The sequence below is a fragment of the Mirounga leonina genome, unplaced genomic scaffold (assembly GCF_011800145.1).
Source record: "Mirounga leonina isolate KUSES-001 unplaced genomic scaffold, KU_Mleo_1.0 Mir_170, whole genome shotgun sequence".
In the NCBI taxonomy this organism is placed as follows: Eukaryota; Metazoa; Chordata; class Mammalia; order Carnivora; family Phocidae; genus Mirounga; species Mirounga leonina.
The window spans coordinates 10,531,111-10,554,883 of record NW_023270433.1 but is presented as its reverse complement, the minus strand read 5'-3'; the positions used below and the strand labels follow the sequence as shown (position 1 = coordinate 10,554,883).

The window sequence follows — 23,773 nt, the reverse complement described above, 5'->3', positions numbered from 1 at the left end:
GCACACAGGGAATGTATTAGCATTAAGTGATCAAAAAATCATGCATTGGGCGCCTGGGTGGTTCAGTCGGTTAAGCGTCTGCCTTCAGCTCAGGTCATGATCCCAGGGTCCTGGGATGGAGTCCCGCATCGCGCTCCCTGCTCAGTGGGGAGTCTGCTTCTCCCTCTGCCTGCCGCTCCCCCTGCTTGTGCTCTCTCTGTGTCAAATAAATAAATATTAAAAAAAAAAAAAAAATCATGCATTAAGTATCTTCGCTGTGCTACATACAAAGAATTTTTTATGTATGGTTTCCCATGGGAGAGCTCCTCTAAGCCCCATTCTACAGATGAAATCAGTGCTCATGGTCAAAAGCTAATATACGCTGGACTTAGATCTAAACCCAGCTGGACCCCAAAAACCAGCTCTTTTTACTATGCCACACTACCTGGAAAAATGACGTCAAGAACTAATGCACAAAAAAGCACATGGTTTTTTACAGTGTGTTCTCACACAACATGACACTGCAGCACCCCAAGAACCCTGGGACCTTCCCAAGTCAAAAAAAAAAAAAAAAAAAAATTCTGTTTCTTTTTCAAAATGAGGGATTTGAGGTTCAGAAAAGTTAAGTGACCAGCCCTGGTTAAGGAGGACTAGGATGGAGCCAGGGCTCCCATCTTTTTTTAGGATTACAGGTTATGCTTCAGGTGGTTACAGAAACCCTACTCTGAGTAGTCACTAGCTGTGTGGACAAAGCCCCCACCAGAACAGTGTACCCTCCATTGCACAGCCCCTGACCCACAGAAAATAGGCTCTGAGCATCACTCTAGTATTGATGGAGACCCATGCTTATGGAACCCTTTGCACACAGTCATGCGGCCCATACTACTAGGAAAAAGAATTTCCAGCGATGCTAGAGCCATGAAGTCCACATGCCCTCTGAGAAGGCTTTTATGTAGGCCTATGGACCACATACAGTGATGCTGAGTTCACAGCTGATTTCAGAGTTGAAAATGACCGTGGAAGAAACATCTACCATCTTGTAGTTTGATCCAGAGCAGGAAAATTTGATCCAGAGCAGGAAAATTTTCAAAGTCAAGTCTTGTGGAGATATCAAAATGTCTGCACAAAGGTTGCACTTTAGTCTAAAAATATGGAGAAAATGGCAGGTCTGAATTCCCTACCGATGTTCCAACTTAATTCCAAGATTCTTTTTTTGCCCACAAGGTGAGACATCCAGTATGTTTCCTACTCTGTCCCAAATCTTTTTAATTGCCAGGAGGCTCTGTAAACTGGGGCTTAAGAGGTATATTCCCGTAATTAGGAAAACATACAGCCAGTTTATTTGGAGATCAAATTCTACCTGGATGGCCTTGGCAGTGACCCCAAGTCTTCCCTAATGATGCATACCAATGTTTATTCCTTAAGTTGGTATTCCTAAATTGTCCAAGGGCCTCATTTCCAGGAATGTCATGCTTGAAATTTTATTCATATTAATTCTTATGTGAATAAGTGGGCAAAAATAAAAATTTTATATACCTTGCCAATGCTGCTACAAGGAACACTGCCAAACTAATAGCAAAAGATGGTCCCCAAGCTTCTCCTGACACTTTAGTCTGCCTAATAAAGAAAAGCTGGCAAGTTAAAAGAATAAACTAATTAATCCGAGAATTAAAAGAGCCCACATTTTGTCTATAAAACATACAACCAAAGCCCTTTTCCCTTTCTTAATAAAGAAAAATCAGAGAATCCTGCCTGGCTTTCAACAATCACACTAATCAATCACCTGCAGTCTCTTGCAAAGTACTCTCTTAAAAAAGAAATAATTAAATAAAACCTAAGGGGCCCTTTCTTCTTTTTTGAGAATGGACCAAATCAAATTTGGTCTGGACCACATGCCACACACCATTCACACCAATAACACAGCCGAAGGAGGAAAGTCAAGGAGGCCGTCGTTCCCATACCAGCTCATGCACACCCTGGCTGTATGATCGCAGCACCCCTCTCTGAGCCTCAATTCTGCATCTGTAAGATAGGGATGGTAGTACCCACCTTGCAATGTTGCAAAGATTAAATCTGTAAAGCATCTCCCAACAGCTGCTGGATGAATGCTGCTATCATTATGGTCAACACCATGTCCACAAAAAAGGATTTAGGACAGAAGGTATCCAAGGGTCACACCACAAGAAATTTGATACATTCTTCTCCCAAGTAAATCCTGAGGCCAAGCCCTCAGAGAGGAGGCTCCTGGACCCTGTGCTCAATGAGCTGTGCCAGCATGTTAAAGATGCACAAGACAGGTGTCTTCTATCCAATGTAAATTAAGAGTAGCCTTCAGGCACCTGGCTAGTCGCCAGTATGGACCCATGGGTAGACAAAATTTAGACACCCTTGTGTTACGGGTAATTTGTAGCTTCCAGCTCTTACTGTCAAATCACTCAGAAAAACAAAGATTAATTACAAAATTTTGTTATTTCTCGTAATAAAAAAACCCATAATTTAACTAAAGCATGAGAATTTACATGAAATATTCATTTTCTCACTTATGCTACACTTAAGGAAAGCCGTAATCCCACAGTGAATGCTAATTCTCCATGGGACTGTTTCGTTTAGGAAGGCCTTCTAGTCTATCTATAGCTTTAAATTTGGTTTACACGCTTACCCAGAATAACAAGTTTGAACTGCACAGGTCCACTTATATGTGCATTTTTTTTCGATACGGTACAGTACTATAAATGTATTTTCTTTTTATGATTTTCTTAATAATGTTTTCTTTTCTTCACCTTACTTTATTAAAAGAACACAGTATATAATACATAGAGCACATAAAGTATGCATCAACGGAGTGTTTATGTTATCAGTAAGGCCTCCGGTCACCAGTAGGCTATTAGTACTTAAGTTTTTGGAGAGTCAAAAGTTACATGTGAATTTTTCGATGGCGCAGGGGTAATGCACCTCTTGCCCCTGCTATTCAAGGGTCAACTATAACATGAATTAAAACAAAATCCACCAAATGGCAATTGTGGATTGCCATTCAGCTCCCTATTCCCTCAAAAAAAAAAAAAAAAAAAAAGGAACCAAGGAAAGGAGGGAGGGAGGGAAAGAAGGAAGAAAGCATCAACTGGAAACCAGAAGAACTGCCTGGTTAGGAAGAAGTCAGCCCAGCACAGCCACTGCCCTAGGGAAAGATGCACGCAAGCCCTGCTCAAAAGTCCACAGTGGCTAAAAGAAACTTAAAAAATGACAGACACAGAGCCAGGGCAATACAAAACCTGTACTTTATTTTACATTCTCTGGTAAAGCTCTTCACAATGGACTTGGATTGGAAAAAATAAAAAATAAAAATCGTGTTGTCTTGGATGGTGAAACTGTATAATTTTTAAATTTTTCCTTTGATACTACAAAGCTGTTTCAGTAAATACTATTTTTAATATGCAGGATAGAAAATCTGCACATAGGCAGTCGAAAATACGCAAAACAAATAAATGCCCTTTGGGAATTTGTATAAATATTTTCAGTATTCAGAAGCAAAGCTTAATAGCTTAATGAAATAACATCTGTAAGATGAGAAAATCAAAGCAGCTGTGTTGTACAGGGGCTCGCTTAAGCTGGAAGAGTTCAGATCCCAGCTTTGCCATTTACAGAGAGAGCAAGAACAAGCAAGTTACTATAAATTTCCCTAACTTCAGGTTTCTCATCAATAAAATAGCAACCATAGCATTCCTTACATAGAATTTTAACTGAAAATAATGTGACAGCACTAGCAGACTCTGGCAGAGATGCTCCATAATATGCTTTAAATCTGAAATAGTATTTAGCTTTAAAGAGAAAAAAAAAAGGCCTACCACATACGCAATGCTCTGTGCTATTCTCTCTCAGCTAACCTGGGGCCCCCCAAATGGAACACAATCTAAACCAGCTCTATTCCAAGGGTACTGTAAACTGTTAGGTCACCAAAAATAACCAGTAGCTAAGGTTTCTAAGGCTAAGTTTCAGATACTCTTTGACACAAGCAAGTAAGCAAACCAGAACATTATTTCACCGTCAAATATTCACCAAGTCACACAGGACTCTGTGAGACCGGAGGTAAGACAGATTCTATTCTCCGAGATCTCAAATGTTCACACATGCGGGAGGGACAAGAGCTGGGGCAAGTGGAGTGCAGACAAGGCGGGAATCCTGGAATCCTGTTTCACACCTATGTCCCGGACAGGGACCTGCTAACTCAGCCTGGGGCAGTCACGAGCGAATGGCTTCTGGGCTAGACCCCAGCTGAGGAGCAGGAACACGTGGGGCAGAAAGGCCTTTCTGAAGGAAGGCAGCACTACAACAGTGGGGTGGAGCCTGCCCAGGGGAGGGTGAGAGGTACAGGTGCCCCTGTTGCCACAAAGGCCTAGGGGAGGGACAGGAAACAAAGCAGGAAAAGAGGCCTAGAGTCCACCTGCAGGGCAACGGCCCCACGTGAAGGAGTTAACTGGGCCTCTGTAGTCAAGACTCAGGAAGGGACTGATACTGAGAAATCAGGAGAGGACACCTGGGATCTGGCCTAATGGCTGGTTCATTTCCAAGTGCTCTCTCTGACAGGAGCCGTCCCTATTGTCACGGGACCCAGCCACACCATCAATATTTCTGGCCAGACGCAATCTCCCTCTCTGCCTCCAGACTCCCCCATGCCAATCCTCCTTCCTACAGCCGTAAGACTGCTCTAACAAGCAAATCTCATCCCATCCTTCTCTGGCATGAAAACTTTAGATGGGAACCTCAAGGACAAAATCCAAACAACTGGGCCTGTATCACTAGGACCCTCTCCAGCCTCGCTTTCTAGTCGTACCTCTGCTCCACCCTCCAGAACGCCTTTGCTTCCGCTGCACCCCTGCACTGAACACTACCCCCACCCAGTGCACTGGCCTCACCCAACCAACCAACTCTGGCCCTTCAGTTCCTCAGCCACACCAGACCCTCATGCACACAGGGCCTGAAGTCGTTCCCTGGGGACAGGGAGCAGGGCCGAGGAATTCCTGGCTAATTCCTACCTACCTTTCAGGTCTCCGCTTACGTGTTCCCTCTTCCCATCTTTCACCCATCAGACTGGCACAAATACCCAGTGTTGGTAAGGTTGTTAAGAGAAAGGCATCCTCATATTCTCTTGGTAGAAATATAAGCTAGTACAATCTTTTTGGAGGGCAATGTGGCAAAAGCTCTCAAAAAGCAGAATGCACTACGTGGCCCTCTGTCACTTTCTTGGGCTAACCAGTGGCAGTATATATAGTATGACTTCCTTCCTAAGTCCAGGGAATCCCAACACTTCAGGAGTGAATGACTGAGCTTCACCAATCACCCTCCCCTATAAGGAACACTCTGGCAGTGGTGAAAGGGATGGCAGGCAGACTGGGTTCCTGAAACCATCAGGGAGGCTGAGCAGGCCCCAGCACCAGGCCCCAGCATCCCAGCAGTAAGCCAGCTCCAGCTGGGGCAGGACTGCAGTCTGGAACACTCTGTACTCGCCTGCCGTGGTCTACTCTGCAGCGTGAGTTCTGACACCGCTCTGGGCCCCAAAGCCAGCATTTGCCCTCCCAGCTATTCCGTAAGCCACCTACTATCCTTTACAACATAGTCCTCTTTTCTTAAATCATTAATTCTATTGCTTTGCAACAGAGAATTCTGAGCAACACACAAACATACCCTAATCCTGATATTCCACTAGGAATTTATCTGAAGTCTGTACTTACCTAAGTAAACCAAGACACATTCGTTGCAAAAATGATAACCAAAATATTCATCAATAGAATGGGTCAGTAAATCATGATACAGCCATATAACGCATTTCTATGTAACTGTTATTACAGTACAGATCTACATGTGCTGGTAAAGAACTTCTTCAAAACAAGTTAACAATAAAGGAAAAGTGTGCACAGTATGACTTCATTTGTGTAGTTTTAATAGGCACAGACTGACAGAGCTATATGGTATTTCATAAAACATTTTCTGGAAAAAACAATAAACTTAAGAGTGGTTACTTTGGAGGAGGGATATGAAAAAACACTTATTTTTCATGTAATATTCCCACTTGAACGTTTTGTCATGTTCGTAAATTACTTTCATTAGAAAATGTTTTAATGTCACTTGCTCAGCAAGGACGTCCCAAACAGCCATTATCCACATAGTCCTTCCTGTTCCTCTCTCTTATTACTGTTCTTTTTCTCCAGGGCACTTAGCACAATGCATTCTTTTAGATGAATGTATACCACTTTAATTCCTGTCTCCCACATGAGGCTGTAAGTTCTGAGGGCAGGTGCTGTGCTGACCACTCTATTCCCAGCACCTAGCAAAATGCCTAGCCCATAGTGAATGCTAAATAAGTATTTGATAAATGAACGAAAAGTAACTTATGCTTCTTTTAAGACTCCGTTCATGTGAAGTGAAGCTTTTCCTGAAATCCTCCCATTTCGATGTAATCCTTTCTCCCCGGGCCTCCACTGGCCTTTGTACCTACTGCCCTTGTCAGTTTGTACATCTGGCTCCCTCACTACAGCGTGAGGATATTGAGGGCAAGGATCCACGCATTCATCTCTATCTGCGGAGCCTGCCACAGTGCCTAGACACAGAAGGCAAGAGAGAGTTGATAAATAAATGAACAGATGAACAAACTAAAGCTCAAAATAATTATTTACTTGTGTATTAAAATCAAATGTTACAGATATCTCCTCCTTAATCCGGTCTTTTATGATAACAAAACTAGACTGTGTAGAGCAATGATTTCTAAACACAAGCGTGCTATGAACTCAAGGCTGTGGAACCATCACCCTGGACTCACAGTAGACTTGGAACAGCAAGATCGCTGTTGGCCAGGAGAGAACACAATGTGGGGTTGCCTGACGGCCTGCTGTCAACAACTTTTCCTAAATTCAGGATTGTGCTCAGAAGACAAATTACTACAGTTCAAAGGCAAAAGAAACCAATTCAATTTTTCCTTCTTAAAAATGAACCTGCTTTGTAATGGTATTAAATTTCCTGAATGTGATCATTTATCAAGGTAACGTAAGAGAACATCATAAAGGATTTAGAGGTGGAAGGTAATGGTGTCTGCTCCTTCCTACTTACTCTCAAATGATTCCACACAAAAAATTAAGAATAAGAACAATAACAATGTATGAGCAAGCGAGAGCAAGAGTGGTAAAATGTTCACTGACAAATATGAGTAAAGAGCATATATGACTTTCATTGCACATTATGGTTACTTTTCTGTTACTGTAAAATTTTTTTCAGTTAAAAAAAAAAAAGAAATGAAACCACTAAATAGAAAAAGCTACTTCACCCTTCCCACCATTTAAAGGCATCAATCAGACAAGGAGAAATAAAAACAGTACTCTGATGAAGATAACAAATATATTTGAATAAAGCAGTTCAGAACAATTCTAAAATTACTGTAAGTATCTTCATTTTAAAATAATTACAAAGACTCATCCATATGGTATCTGGGGGTAAATCATTCTCCCCAACAAACAGGGAACATCTGTTGTATAAAAACCTTCTAAGAGGCTAGATGACACTATGGAACAGCAAGGTCTCAAACTGGCAATTTCCAAACTATTCAAGGCAGCAGTCTCCTAGCTCTTCAGAGCCAAGATACCAAGACAAAAAATGTAAGAGGTAAACAACAGCTGGAAAAATACCAGCTATACATGACCTGTTCAAATTTCTGTACCTAAACAATCCAACTCAGAAATTTAACATAAAAGTTAGAATTTGAAAATCCCCATTTTCTCACTCCTTTTTTTGGTGGTCATTAAAAAAAAAAACAAAACTCTTGGGGTGCCTGGGTGGCTCAGTCGATTAAGCTTGGCTCAGGTCATGATCCCTGCTTCTCCCCCAGCCCCCTGCTCGTGGGTGTGCTCTCTCTCTCTCTCTCAAATAAACAAAATATTAAAAAAAAAACAACTCTTGTCTAGCACTGAGAACCAAAGTACCAATGCAAAAAGCTGGTCTGAAAAGAGTAACTACTATTACAGTCCAGGCAGAGGGCCAGATTCTTTATATACATTATTTCTAATTATCACAACCTGGCATATACAGTAAATACTATTGACACCATTCCACAGGTGAGGCAATCAAGGTTCAGAAAGGAATTAAATGCCTTTGATCTCAGAAATTAAGAAGGGCCCCAGTCACTCTAGCATTAAAAAAAAAAAAAAAATTCAATGCACGCCCTACATGCATGTTCCTGCTATGAGACCTCCACTCTAGTTTCCCTCCACTGAAACCTCACCTCGAGACCTACCTGAAGCATCCTATTTAACATGATACTCTGCCTTCCACCCCAACACTCCGACATCCCATTAGCCTGCATTAATTTTTCTAACTTTTTGTTTTGAGATAATGGTAAATTCACATGCAGATGTAAGAAATAATACACTGAGTTTCTGTATACCCATGACCCAGTTTTCCCCAAAAGTAGTTATCTTGCATAACTGTAGTACAGTTATCACCTGCATTACTTTTTTCTCCTAGTATTTATCACTTTCTAACATTAATATATTTATAGTAGTTGTTGCTATTGTCTGTCTACCCTCACTAAAATACAAACTCCTTGCAGGCAAGAATCTTTAAATTTTGTTCACTGCTGTATCCCAAGCACTTACAACAGGGCCTAATCCGTAGGAGGAAATCAATAAATATATGTAGAATGAATCAAAGCACTATATTGCCCTGGCTCCTCTAACAGGAAATAGACCAGCTCTTTAAGAGACCACCTTGGTAAATAAGAGGATTCTGAAACATCAGGGAAATTTTACACTCACCCATGGTGACATAAGGCAACTTATCAGTTGATCCATGAGGATAGATGCTGTAGAGGTGAGGTCCAGTAACATCTACTCCCCCCAAAACTAGGGCTGCACCAATGTAACCTTGATACCTGGTGATCAGAGTATGTATAAGAAAAAAAAAAAAAATGAGTCTACATTGTATCACTGTAACTTAACCAAAAGCTGTTTGAGAAGTCAGACAACAAAAGACTTTTCTTACACTGCTACTATTTCATGAAGTGGTTACTGTTTTGATGGGAACAAAATGCAGACCAGAAGCAACATAAGTTGAGACATCCACTATCAGCCCATAATGACTCAATCCTGTGAGGTCCTCCAACATGCTTATTTCCTCAGTCATACAGCTCCCTTTAAAAGAGAATCATTCTTAGGGCGCCTGGGTAGCACATTCGGTTAAGTGTCTGATTCTTGGATTTGGCTCAGGTCATGATTTCAGGCTCATGAGATCGAACTCTGCATCAGGCTCCACGCTCAGTGCAGAATCTGCTTCAAATTCTCTCTCTCTCAAATAAATAAATAAATCTTTGGGAGGGGGGAGAAAGAGAACTGTTCTCACTTTAGAGAAAAGCAACCCAAAGACATTAAGTGCCAGCCCGATCTCTCACAACTGAGCTTGGCTTACTCCAAAATTTACCAGCACCCTTCCCATCACACCTCTCAGGGATCAGTAAATCAACTACTTTCAAAGTGAACACTGAGGAGCTGCTAAACTCAAGCTGTTCAAATTCTCAACCTCACCTCATCATAGCCTCACAGGACAATGGCTCATGTCAAAACACCTTCTCTTTTGAATAAATTCACAAAATTATAATCATAGATGTGAGTTCTTATTGAGTAAAAGAAAAATATTTCATCATGCAGGGAAGTGAATGATGAAATAACTCCACAATAGCCTCTAAAACACATTCCTACTGCCCACAGGAGGAAGCAATGCCTCTTCAGGAACAGGGATGGGAATACATTCTCCACCCCACCCTACCTCTGTTGAATTGTGCATGTATTTGTTCTTTGGATCCCTCACCTAGTTGGTTTTCTACTTCTACAGATTGCTTTCCCTGTATGTGGTTCCATTTTTTACCATTAGAATCACTATGCTAAATAAACAAGCTGGATTTAAAGTCCTCCACCCCGAGCCTTTAGCTCTTTGGAAAGAAAAATGAAACCAACACATAATGAATTTGCCTAATGATATAATCATTAAAATTGAGAGAAATAAACACAAAAACCAATAAAAGTCCTAACTGTAGACTGTCTGAGACATAACTACTCATCAGGGAGCACTCTTGGTAACCAGAATAGTCAAGTCCAATTATTTCCCCCATCCCTGACTACCAAATTGCTCTTTCACAAAGAACATCCCAAGGGTGCCTGGCTGGATCAGTCAGTAGGGCATGCAACTCTTGATCTTGGGGTTGTGGTTTTGAGCCCCATGTTGGGTACAGGAATTACTTTAAAAAATTAAAATCAAAAGAAAGGAAGGAAGGAAAGAAAGAAGGAAAGGAAGAAAGAGGAAGGAAGGAAAGATCTTCCAGTTATAAGTGAAAAAGTAAAGAGCAGGAAAGGATTCTAGAAACAGTCTCAAAAGAAAACAGAGGCCCAGAAAGAGGAAAAGAAACTGGTCCTAAGCCACATGAGGTAGTAGCAGGGTCAAGACTAGGTCACAGGGCTCTGGGATGAGCCGTGGGAATCACCAAACCCACCACTCCCACCCCAGTCCAGGGCCTGACCCACTACACCAACTGCCTGCCAGACAGGCTGTTTAAATAAAATCAGTAATAATCAGCTAGTTTCCTTCCAAGCTAAAACATATCTTAGATTCTTTTGAAAGCATCAAACAGGTTGTTTTGGAAGTTATTATATTCCTTAGATCCAGAAACTCTACTTCCAGGAATCAAATTCTAAGGATATAATCAGACAAATATGCAGAAATGGATGCACAAGGTTGTTTACTGCAATACCGTTTACGATGCCAAAAAAGTAGAAACAGAGAACTAGCTAAATAAACTGACCTAGCTATGCTCTAGATCATCCAGATCACGGGGTATTTTCTCATACACCGACGGTAGTGCAACTCAGTGCAAAATTTCTCAAGGGTGGGTTTGGCAACGTGTATCAAAATGTTAAATGTGCATACCTTTGACTCAATAATTCCATTTCTAGGAATTTATTTTAGAATACAGCATGAGGAATTAATCACACAAGTACCTAAATGTCCTATGTTCCAAAGGGTTCATGGGATACCTTATGATACCTTAAAACAAGCAACACTGTTAAAGTTCAAAATTGGTTAAATTATGGTCCATCTAGAGAATGGAATACTGTGATACCACCAAAAATTGATATTGATCAGTGGTTAACTTTTATAGGTCACAGACCCCTTTGAAAAACTGATTGACACTGTGGAACCCTGACTCATAACAAGTGTACATACAGGTTTTTTACTACGTCAGGAGGGTCACAGGTCTCCAGAACTCCTCTATGAGCTCAAGGTAGAAACTCTGGATGCTGAGCTCTTCTACTAATGGGAACAACATTAACAATATACTATTATGTGAACAGGGTCAGTTACAAAACAACACACAGGATTCCACTGTTGTAAATACATAAATGAGAAAATGTCATAGTATAAAAGGTCTGGAAAAATAGTTCTCAAAGATTTACAACGTATGTGTCTAAGTAACAAAACATGAGGTGACATTTACTTCCTTCTTTTCACATTTCCAGTGTTGGGGATTTTTATATTGATCACACATTACTTTTACAATAATTTTTTAAAAGGTGATTTTCATTTTGAAATGCTCCAAATGGAAACTATTCAACACACACTGGTAGATGAAAACAACAGGTTGTATTCCAGGATAGAATGTACAACTATGATCCCATTTTTACAGAACAAACTATGTATTAGTAAATGGAAAAAAGCTTGAAAGGCATATAGTAACCTGCTAGAACCAACTGCTTATGGGTGGTAGGAACTCAGATAATTTTTGTATTTTTTTAGTTTATCCCTGTCTTCTATCTTAGGTTTTACGGAGAACGTGTACTAGTAACAAGGAAGGAAGCAAAGAAGGATTCAATGAATGAGTGAGCCAACAACTTAAAAGACTAGAAGTATAGATACCTAACCAAAACATGATTTTCCCTGAACTGAAAAATTTTTATTTTTTCTTTGGGCTCTTCAGTATTTTCCAAATTTTTTACAATGAATATACATTACTTTCATAGTAAATAAAAGCACAATTAACATAATAAATAGAGGCTCTATATTTTCAAGGAGTTTCTGGAATACAGAATCAGAGAGTACAAAGATTTCTATTAGACTCGACTAGGAGGCTCATGCTCAGAGGGAACAAGTAACACGTACATCTTCTACATTCAGCCATCGTAAACGTAAAATAAAAGTACTGCTTACATAAAGGAAAAGATGTCCACTTCTGTTTATCAAACCCCCTTTTCTTACTGATTCACAGACATGGAAATGGATTATTCGGGGGAAAATGGAACAGTAAAAGCAAGATGAATACACCTTGTTCTCTTTTTCAGCCTCTGAATTTAGGGGGACCTAACTGTGCATTAGGCCCTGTACTGGGCATCGTCGTAAGCCTTGCTTCTTTATTCATTTCCTCCTCAAAAGTCAGAGAGTCAGAAACTATTATCCTCGGGGTGCCTGGGTGGCTCAGTCCATTGAGCATCTGCCTTCGGCTCGGGTCATGATCTCAGGGTCCTGGGATCGAGCCCCGCATCAGGCTCCCTGCTCAGCGGGGAGCCTGCTTCTCCCTCTCCCTCTGCCCCTACCCTCTGCTTGTGCTCTCTCTCTCACGCACACTTTCTCTCTCTCAAATAAATAAATAAAATCTTAAAATAAAAAAACAAAACTATTATCCTCATCTTATTGAGGAAGAAACTGAGGCTAAGAAAGGTAAGGTGAACTGCCCAAGGTCACACAACTCTAAGTGCTTTAGATGAGACCTGAACCAAACTTCTAAAGTGAAATCCTGGGATGCCCAGGTGGCTCAGTCGGTTAAGCATCTGCCTTCTGCTCAGGTCAAGATCCCAGCGTCCTGGGATCAAGCCCCCCATCGGGCTCCCTGCTCAGCGGAGAGTCTGCTTCTCCCTCAGCCCTTCACCACGCTCATGCTCACTCTCCCTCCCTCTCTCTAATAAATAAATAAAATCTTTTTTAAAAAAAAAGGGGGGGGTGAAAAAAATAAAGTGAAATCCTATGCTTTTTCCCTTATACCACATTTACATTTTATGTAACTCAACAAAAATGTCAGAAGACACATAATGAACCATAATCATCCTGGTTAAATTTTAAAATGTTCCTCTCGGGGCGCCTGGGTGGCTCAGTCGTTAAGCGTCTGCCTCCGGCTCAGGTCATGATCCCAGAGTCCTGGGATCAAGCCCCGCATCAGGCTCCCTGCTCAGCGGGAAGCCTGCTTTCTCCCTCTCCCACTCCCCCTGCTTGTGTTCCCTCTCTCACTGTGTCTCTCTCTGTCAAATAAATAAAGAAAATCTTTAAAAAAATAAAAAAACTGTGATAAAATTTAATTTTTATAAAGTATGTTAAACTAAAAATAATAAAACACTGAAAAAAGTGAATTTAGAATTCCTAAAACATTCTAAAGAGAGATTAACAGAAAGACCTGTGAGGTTTGGGTAGATGCTTTAAATGACATTGGAAGAAATCTTGAAAATTTGCTATTTAACGCAATTTTACAAGTTTAAAATTTGCTTTAAATGTAATGCACCACAAAAACCACCAGAGGGAGCTTTACATTTAAAATCAAATTCACGAATGTCTTCGGAAATCTTGACAACAGATGTGCTTTAACAAGTTCTCACACTGTATTGGGAGAATTTGTTTGATACGCAGTAATTCTCCAAGATTAGGATGATGATCATGCACATAAATACATGGAAATCACCCACAGAAGGGCTCAGTACAGCCAGAGCATGCATTAGGTAGATACGACTAGGCTTCCCGCCCATAGACTCCTCTGAGTCCCGGTCTTCTCAGCTGTAAAGTGGGAACTATGCTACAGACCTTGCTGCAGAGCTACACTGCCTCATATCCACTTGCTGAGAGCCTAGGGCCGTGCCAGACTCACAGATGAAGACCAGCAAGCTCACAGAAAGGCAAGAGCCAGGCCGGAAGGAAGTCAAACCAGGCAGGAACTGACAGGAGCACATGCTCCCCCCTTCTAAAGGCAACATCCGCCGCTCCGTTCCAGAAGATTACTGCCACCTATTATCCCACCCTCTTTATGAATTTTTTCAAATGAAGCCAGGAAATAATTAATTAAAAAAAAATTTTAAAGCCAGAAATCCAGATTTTTTATTCCAATCTCCCAATTTATAATTATTGGCCACTGTTTTTTAAAAAAACACTATGCAGCCCAAATACAATTTCTCTACAAGCTGAATACAGCTTGTATGCCACCAGTTTACAATCCTGGCTTTCTATTCCTGCTTCCCTCTTATCTCACAGGCCTGGCTGCAGCTGCTGCTGCTTGGGACAGAGATAAAGAAAATGTTTTCTCTAGGTTGCTTAATGAATGATGAGAACCAGAAAAAGATCTCCAGTCAACTACAAAAAAAAAAAAAAAAAAAAAAAAAGCACCATGATTCTAGATTCTACAAATCTACAAAGAAGGAAAAAGAGAGAATCTGTTAAAGGTAATGCAGGTCCCAAAAGGAGAAACCAATATTCTAACCCACCACTGAATGTCCGGGCTATTTCCTGGTTCTGCTCTAATATACTGCCCCTCTTCTCTCTACAAGGAGCAAATCAGAAAACAGACTTAGAATTTGAAAAAGAGGAAAACTACACAAATGTAAAGTGATGATCTGATTAAGGATGAAAGGGAGACCAAACTAAGAGCACTGTGGGTGGAAGTCAGCAGGGTGTGAAGGCCAGATCAGGCAGGCAACTACACTTCTGTAAACCTCAGCTTCACTTAAATATTGGAGATGTTGGGGCACCTGGATGGCTCAGTCGGTTAAGCGGCTGCCTTCAGCTCAGGTCATAATCTCAGGGTCCTGGGATCAAGCCCCTCGTCCAGCTCCCTGCTCAGCGGACAGCCTGCTTCTCCCTCTCCCTGCCGCTCTGCCTACTTGTGCTCTCCCTCTCTGTCAAATGAATAAATCTTTTTTTTTTTTTTAAGATTTTATTTATTTATTTGACAGAGAGAGAGAGACAGTGAGGAGGGAACACAAGCAGGTGGAGTGGGAGAGGGAGAAGCAGGCTTCCCGCGTCGCAGGGAGCCCGATGCGGGGCTCGATCCCAGGACCCTGGGTCATGACCTGAGCCGAAGGCAGACGCTTCACGACTGAGCCACCCAGGTGCCTCTGAATAAATAAAATCTTAAAAAAAAAAAAAGACTTGGGAACCCTTAAAAAAAAAAAAATATTGGAGATGTTAACAGCCCCCATCTCAGAGGGGCCGCTCTATCAAAGGGTAAAATGAGATCGTGCATAAAGAACTAAGCACAGGGTCTGGCACGAAGAGAAAAATAAATGTGCGTTAATATTAATGTTATTATATCACTCACAGTCAACTACAAATACAATTTTTCATTTCACTGTTATTTTGCCCCTAAAAGAGGGAGAAAAAAACCATTGTTTTTGTCTATGTGTGTTCACAAGATGAACCAAAGGTTCTGTCCAGTTCTAACTTTCTTACTATAAATAAAAGAAATTTTTAATCCAGTAATGCCCTATGCTTCCAGAAATGACTGCGGTCACATGTGATTTATTCATAGGGGGGAAAAAAAAACCAGATCCTGGGGCGCTTAGGTGGCTCAGTCACTGACCGTCTGCCTTTGGCTCAGGTCGTGATCCCAGGGTCCTGGGATTGAGCCCCGCATCGGGCTTCCTGCTCCATGGGAAGCCTGCTTCTCCCTCTCCCACTCCCCCCCTTGTGTTCCTGCTCTTGCTATCTCTCTCTCTCTGTCAAATAAATAAATAAAATCTTGAAGAGAAAAAAAAAAAAAACTAGATCCCAAAAATTCAAATACATCATCAAAAGCCTTCTGATATTAAAATGGTAACAACTGATTTCTAGAATAAAATGGTATTTCTGAATGCTTTTTCTCTAGCTTCCAGGATCCCCTCAGCTGAAAATCTAAGATAGGAGAAAAAGATACTACAGAAATCCCCATCCTGGAACAAACAGAGTGTTCCGAAGCAGCACTTCCACCCCAATGTTTATAGCAGCAAAATCCACAGTACCCAAACTATGGAAAGAACCCAGACGTCCATCGACAGATGAATGGATAAAAAAGATGTGGTATATGTATACAATGGGATATTACTCAGCCATCAAAAAAAAAAAAAGAAAGAAATCTTACCATTTGCAATGACGTGGATGGAACTAGAGGGTATTATGCTAAGTGAAGTAAGTCAATTAGAGAAAGACAATTATGATTTCACTCATGTGGAATTTAAGAAACAAAACAGGATCTAGGGGAAGGGACGGAAAACTAGAATACGACAAAATCAGAGAGGAGACAAACCATAAGAGACTCTTAACTCTAGGAAACAAACTGAGGGTTGCTGGAATGGTGGTGGGTAGGGGGATGGGGCAACTGGGTGATGGGCATTAAGGAAGGCACATGACGTAATGAGCACCGGGTGTTATATGCAACTGATGAATCACTGAACTCTACCTCTGAAACTAGTAACACACTATATGATAATTGATTTAAATAAAATTACAAAAAAAAAAAGAAACAAACAAATCCCCACCTGGAACCTTACCTGAAAAGCATCTGCTTCAGCATCCGATTGGCTGTCACAACTCTGGGAAGGCGGCCAGTGGAGAGGGAGTGAAGCTCCAAATTGGAAGAAATGAGCTGGGTTGTCATGTCTGTGTCTGCAGCTGTCCCAGCACCACAGCAACTAAAAAATACAATCAGAAACTTAGCTGAAATTCAATTACCAAAGGGGTCAATTAGAAGTGGAGCTTCCTGGATAACTTCCACTAAGTTCAGGTACACAGAGAGATGTTTCTGAGTATATTCTGCACTGTAACTACCCTGTCTAACCAATCTTAAATAAACATGAAACTGAGAATATGCATCTAGTCCTGTGTAAACATATTTTCTGTGGCCCAATAGAACATTTCAAATCATTAGCTTCTGTGCTTCTAACACAGTCTGCATTTTACTAATCCTAAAAATATATTCAAGTTGTACCAAAGAGCCAAGGCATGTTAAAAGCCTTGTAATTTAACATTTACCAAATATTTACTACCAGGTACCAGTCATGACAAAGTGCTGAGAATAAAGAAAATATGACACGATCCTAGCACTTGATTTCACAGTTGAGTGAAGGAGACAAAAGAAGGCAAAAATTCTAAAACCTCGTATAATACGATATAGCAGCATAAGTACAAAACGCTATGGGAAACAGGAGAGACAGCAATTAATTCTGATCTTAGAGGTCTCACGTGAGCTGGATTTGAAAGAATAAAACAACACCATATAAACAAAAAGGAAAGGGCAATTCTAGGCAGAGGGACTGGCAAAAGCAAAGGGGAAAGAGCTTGGAGATGAGAGGAACAGGAACAGTCCGGGTATAACTGGAACACAGGGGGATGGCAGCTAAATAAGGTGAAAAGGTAAATTTTTCTGACACTGGGCAAGATCTTACATATCATGCTACAGAGTTCCAATTTTATTCTGAAAGCAGTGTGGAAATGTGAAGTCTCTTGAAATATTTTTAGGGCACCTGGGTGGCTCAGCTGCTTAAGCAACTGCCTTCAGCTCAGGTTGTGACCGTGGAGTCCCAGGATCGAGTCCCACATAGGGCTCCCTGCTTAGCGGGGACTCTGCTTCTCCCTCTGACCTCTCCCCTCTCATGCTCTCTCTCTCTCTCATAAATAAATAAAAAATCTTAAAAAAAAAAAGCATAATCATATGTTTAAAAATATATATATATTTTTTTTAAGAGGAAAGGGACATAATCAGATCTGTTTTACAAAATCCAATATAGCAAAAGGGCAGATAATAAAGAGACCAAAGGCAGAGAGATCATTTAAATGACAACTGCAATAGTCCAGATGAGAAACAAGCATGTGAACTAAGGCTTTAGCGGAGGGAATGGTTTCAAGAGGCACACAGAAAGCAGAACTGGAGACCAAGAGAATTAAAGACTAAAGCAAAGGAGAACTTGCGGATGACCAGCTTAGGTGACAGGCAGATGAAAATATCACTTAAGGGAGATAAAAAAGAAAATACAAGTTAAACAACAGGTTTCAGTGAACAACAAAGTAAATTCCATTTTAACCGTGACATGTTTGAAAATATAAGAGCTATTCAAACTAACTGATACTTACTAAATGTTAGGAGATATGAAGTGTATTTTTGAACAGTTCTTGTCCGCAACAACCATCCCTTCAGTTGCCCTTGTATCTGCTCCAAGAACTATGCCATCCTATTTTTAAAAAAAATACACTTAAAACAATTTCACATATATAAACCACAGCTCTCTACTCTAGTTTAGGACAAACAATGTTGGCCAGCCCCTGTTTTCCCCAAACCTCCACCCCCCACTGAAACTCCTACCAAAAATATTGTGCTGTACTTTCAGAATTCAAGAAAAGCCTTGTTAATTAACGTTATAGGTTGAAGGCCAAGTAGGTGGTAGGAATTATCATTCCTGTTTTCAAATGAGGCTCACAGATTTAGTGAATTCCTTACAAATCACAGACCTAGTATGAGGAAAGTCTGGATTAAGATGCAGAAATCCTCCCATTAGAATAGCCACCTCCGTCGATTTCTTTTTAAAAGACATCACTCTTTAACAACAATAACCATTATCTCTTTCGACCCTTTCCACAATTTGAGGCAGGAGTTATTCGGTCCATTTGATGGACGGTGAAGTGTGGCTGTGAGAAGGAAAGTGACTTGCCCAAAGTTGGAAGCAGCATCAAAGTTAAATGGTTAGACCTGTCTGATCCGAAATCCTGTGTTTTCCCAGCAACATAACCCTGGTTCCCAACGTAGTATCTCAAGACAGAAAAGTACTGATCTCCTGCCAAAATTCTAAAAAGTGGGGAAAGAATATAAACGGTTGGTAAGCACACAAAACCTCCCGACAAATCCTGAGGGACCTTTCCCGACGTATTCTGAAACATGAGCCCTTCCTGACAGAGCTCGGAGAAGGAAAAGGACGCCAAGCGGCCTGGTTCCTGTAATCAGTTCAGTCACCGGCTGTGCCGGCTTACCTTATAGACCACCCCCGCGATGGTCGTGCCAGTTTTCCGGGCCGCTGGAAGCCTGTACCCTTTCTTCGCAAAATCGGCTTCCAAGACGGCATTTCTGAAAGAAAAGCAGAGAATGAAGCATGGAAGGGCTGGACCACGTCGCGCGGCCCTGGCACCAAGAGTGTCTAATAGGGAACTCAGGAAAAGAAAAGCTACTATTCGCTTTCAAGCCCATCCGTTCAGAGTCCCCCCAAGATCAGGACCAGTGTCGCGTTTTTCGGCGTGCCCAGCGTCGGAGAGGGGCCGCATCTCGCCTCAGGAGACAGAGACGGAGACTGGTAGGGTGCGCTGGGCAAGGGGAAGCGCGGGCTCGGCCTCCAAGAGAAACCCACTCTCAGGCCCTCATTCCCCTGAGTCACACGGGCCGCGGGGCACAGGCCGCAGGCCCCGCCGTCCACCCTTCGTTTGGACTTCCCAAATCAGACCGCGGCCCAGCTCCCACCCCGGCACCGCACTCCCACGCCCGCCCGGAACCTGGCCCCGGGCACGGCCGCACCTGCGACAGTTATCAAAAGAGAAACCTCCAACCGGCCGCTCGTAGACTGACACAGCCGCCATCTTCCCGAGAAAGTACTTCCGGCGGAGCGCCGGCAGAAACGAGCAGAGAGCCGAGCACTTCCGGCGCCTGCGGCGACCTGGGCTGGAGGGGCGGGGCAAACTCCGCGCCAGGGCCATTAATCTTGGAGTCATGGGCTCCTCGAGGAGCGCGCACGTGCTTGGAGTATTTCGCCCCAAGTGGCGCGGAGGAGTAACTAACGCCCGGAGCGGGGAAAGGACTTGTCCCAGTTGGTCGCATGGGAGGCCAGACGCCTGTGAACCAGACCAGAACTGTTTTCTCCTGTTAATGAGACTCCATGGGGCTTAGGAGACAGACACGACCACGTTCCAGGCACAGGCCCACCGCCTGCTTGCACTGAGCAAGTCCTCTCAACTCTCAGTCTCCTTCCCCTGCCGCCAAATGGAGGGAAGAGCTACCTCAAAAGGCTTCTGAGAAAAGAAGCACGTGAGAAGATGCTCAACATCATTAGTCATTAGGGAAATGCAAATGAAAACCACAATGCGATACCAGTGCACACCCACTAGGATGGCTATAATCAAAAAAGACAGAAAATAACAAGAGTTGGTGGTGATGTGGGGAACCTGGAACCCTCATACATGCCTGATAGGAAACCATTTGGTAGTTCCCCAGAAAGTTAAACATAGACCCAGCAATTTGTCTCTAAAGTATATATCCAAGAGAATCAAAAGCATATGTTCACAAAAACTTGTACATAGATATTCATAGCAGCATTATTCAGCATAACCAAATAATGGAAACAACCCAAATGTCCATCAGCTGATGAATGGATAAGCAAAATGTGGTACGTCCACACAACAGAATATTATTCGACCATAAAAAGGAAGGAAGCATTGATACATGCTACAACAGGAGTGAACCTTGAAAATATTGTGCTAAGTGAAAGACACTAGGCACAAAAAAAAAAAAACCAAAAAACTGAGTATAGTATGGTTCTGTTTCTCTGAAATCCATACTAGGCAAATCCATAGAGTTAGAAACTAGATTAGTGGTTGCTAGGAAGTCGGGGGAGGAAAAAATGGGGAGTGACCGATGGGCACGAAGTCTCTTTTTGAGGTGATGAAAATGTTCTGGAATTAGGCTGTGGTAATGGTTGCATGACATTGTGAATAAACTAAAACCCACTGAACTGCACATTTTTAAATGGTGAACTTTATGTTAGGTTCATTTTATTTCCATTTGTAAAAGGCTGCTGTGAGAATTGAAAATTGTCCATGAAAAGCATGTATCCCAGGAATATAGCAGCTTTTTAATAAATAGTTATTAATGTTAATACATTCATTTCATAGCAAGTAAGCGACAGCTTCAGTAATGGTGGAATGAAGTTACAGAGTCTGTCATAACTGTGTGTTCAATAATTATTTGTCAAAAGTTAAATTCTCTTTCATTACTTTTCTGGGTCTTTTGTGCAGAATTAGGAAAGTAAAGCCTCACCTACCTGCTTCCACAGGAATCTACTGATGGAAAAGTCTGAGTGTCTCCTTTGGTGAATGTCAAAGTAAGAAGATCTAGGCTCTGCTCTAGAGAAGTCCATTTCCTGATGACAGAGACTCATGTCCATAAGACCTAGACAGGACAGGTCATAGTTTGAAATGCCCTGGGCACTGTGGAGGTCAGCAAATAAACTGAGGATGAAGAACTTCTTCTGTAACATTCATCAAACTCTCTCACTCCTGTACTGGGTTCAGCCCCAAGGGAATGAACACAAGATGGACCGGATGTAATTCTTCTCCTCGTGTTAGGGGCTGAATTGTGCCACCCTAAAATTCTTATGTTGAAGTCACAACCCCCAGTACCTCAGAATGTGACCTTATTTGGAAATAGGGCTTTACAGAGGCGATAGAGTTAAAATGAGGTCATTACGGTAGATCCTAATCTGTATGACTGTTGTCTTTATAAAAAGGGGAAATTTGCCGACAGACATTCACACAGCAAGAGCTATGTGGACATGAAGGCAGAGATGCCAAGGAATGCCAATGATTGGCAGCAAGCCGCCAGACCCACCAGGCGAGAGGCCTGGCACAGCCCTCAGAAGGAGCTAATCTTGCCAACACCTTGATTTCAGACTTTAGCCTCCAAAACCATGAAATGGTTGCAGGGAGAAGAGAAGCCCCCAAAAGCCTAGAGGCTCAGAAGGACAGAGCGCACTCATGGAATGAGAAGGCAGGAGGGACAGAATATGAGCGAGGGCTTGGGGTATGGAACAAACAAAACCAAACAAAAAACCCTGGGTGTGCATTGTTTTCAGGAAACAGTGATGAATATGATGGCCTCCAAGGAAGCATAGCAGCCTGCAGCCCCCAGAGGGTGGGGGCAGGGCGCCTGTGTTTTGCCATAGCATCTGGGTGGGAGCGGGAGGAGCCAGGGAAGGATGTGGAAATGATCTGTGATCTCGGTTTGTCCTGGGGCATTCCTCTTCTTACCTGGATCTCTTAGGTATGGGTTTCACACCCAGACAACTGAAGAGGTGGTACTGCCGGTCTTCGAGCCTCCAGAGGTGGCCCAGCAGAGGGCGACAGAGAGCCTCCAGGCAGCCCGGGACCTTCAGAAGCCCAGCCCAAAGCCAGGCAAACTCCACACAGCTTAGGACGGGGCCTCAGCACCTCCAGATCAGTACCTGCAGCTCTAGGTCCCTGGTACTCAGAGACCCCCTGCTTCAGCCTCCCTGTCCAACATGACTCCTTCCCCCTGGGACTGCAGCCCAGTCCAGAATGCCCTCCCCAGGGCCCGGACCCAGTCCCATTTAATCCCCAGCAATGGTTTGTCCCAGGCAAACCTGACAGACCAGTAAAGCAACCACCTCTGCTCTGGATTTGGCTGTGTGATCTCAGGGGAACCACCAAGCTCTCTGTGTCTCAGTTCCCTAATAATGGAGTAGCAACCAACCTTCCCTGAGAGCACCCAATCTACTTTATATACAGGAAATCATGATCATCTTATCTTAGGCACCTAAGATTGTGCCAACACCGGGAAAACAGATGATCAAGAGACAGACACGGTGCCCGCCCTCCGGAAGTTACCAGTCCCCAAGAACCAGGCATCACTGCCACACTTTACAGATGAAGCAACTGAGGCCCACAGAGGGAAAGTCGATGATTCAAGGTCACACAGCTGATAAGTGGCAGAGTCAAAATTCAAACCACATGCCTCTCAGCCCCAGACCAGCCACAGCACCATGTTGCCCTTCTCCGGCGCCCAACAATTATGGCCCAGCTGAAACCCAAGTTCCCGTGTTCCCTGGGGCTTTGCCAGAGCAAAAGCAAGGTTTCCTCCTCAAGGACTCTCATCCAGCCCAGCTATTTCCCACCTGTGTGATTGTGGGCTGGTCTCTTCATCTGTCTGAATCTCAGTTTCCTGGTCTGTAAAATGAAAGAACATTACATACTGTGTGTCCCTTACCTTGTGCATACTGAGTAAGGACACACACCATAAATGAAAGCACTCCATTCATTCATTCTTTCATTTAGTATTTATTAAGCCCCTCCTCGGTACCAGGCTTTGGGCCAGATCACAGCCTTAAGGGGCACTGGTCTGGAAACTATAACTTCAGTTCCCTGCCCTAAATGCCCTAAGGGACATGTACCAGAGCACAGCCAGGAAAGGGCTCCCAAGAGGGTCTGAGGCAGCAGGGTGGGCACCCAGAGGACAGGAGTCAGCACCGAGACCAAGAGACCAGAGTGTGCCTTTCCACAGAGAATTCAGCTGTGCACGGCCCTCTGCATCAGGGAGGGGTTTCCAAGGGCCTGGCAGGCTCCCTCCCCGCAACCTGTAGGCTGCTAGGAATCCAGCGTGGGACAGGTCTTAGAAGGTTCACCCCTGTCCTCTGTTGGGATACACACACACACATTCAGGGGTGCCCCCCACAAGGAGACTTGGCCAATTTCCCACTGCAGAGAAAGCAGCCCATGATGCTCCTGGTTGCTAAGGCAACTGGGCCCTTGTTTTTCCTTCCTCATAAATAAGCTATAAATAGACAGGGCAAACCTGGGCGCCTTCCTTTGCATGAATTCGAGCAGCTGCTCCAGGCTTCAGGGGTTGCGGGCAGAGCACCCAGGGGCCGAGCCTCGCCACCCAGCCACAGAAACACAGCTTCGGTGGGAGGGCACAGTGCAGCACATGGTCGTG

At 42.9% G+C, this 23,773-nt stretch overlaps 1 protein-coding gene across 2 annotated transcripts in view; it reads right to left on the bottom strand.

The window, feature by feature from the left end:
• Positions 1-19,687, bottom strand: part of PSMB7 (proteasome 20S subunit beta 7) — a 59,098-nt gene extending 39,411 nt beyond the window's left edge. The window contains exons 1-5 of one of the 2 annotated variants that reach the window (XM_035015832.1): positions 19,568-19,687; positions 19,033-19,126; positions 18,142-18,239; positions 16,563-16,703; positions 8,775-8,890 (exon numbers count right to left, since the gene is read on the bottom strand). In XM_035015832.1, coding sequence (XP_034871723.1) covers positions 8,775-8,890; positions 16,563-16,703; positions 18,142-18,239; positions 19,033-19,126; positions 19,568-19,629 — 511 coding nt within the window. In that variant the 5' untranslated portion in view covers positions 19,630-19,687. The remainder of the gene's footprint in view (positions 1-8,774; positions 8,891-16,562; positions 16,704-18,141; positions 18,240-19,032; positions 19,127-19,567) is intronic. The other variant, XM_035015831.1, reaches the window with a different exon arrangement.
• Between the last annotated feature and the right edge of the window lie 4,086 nt (positions 19,688-23,773).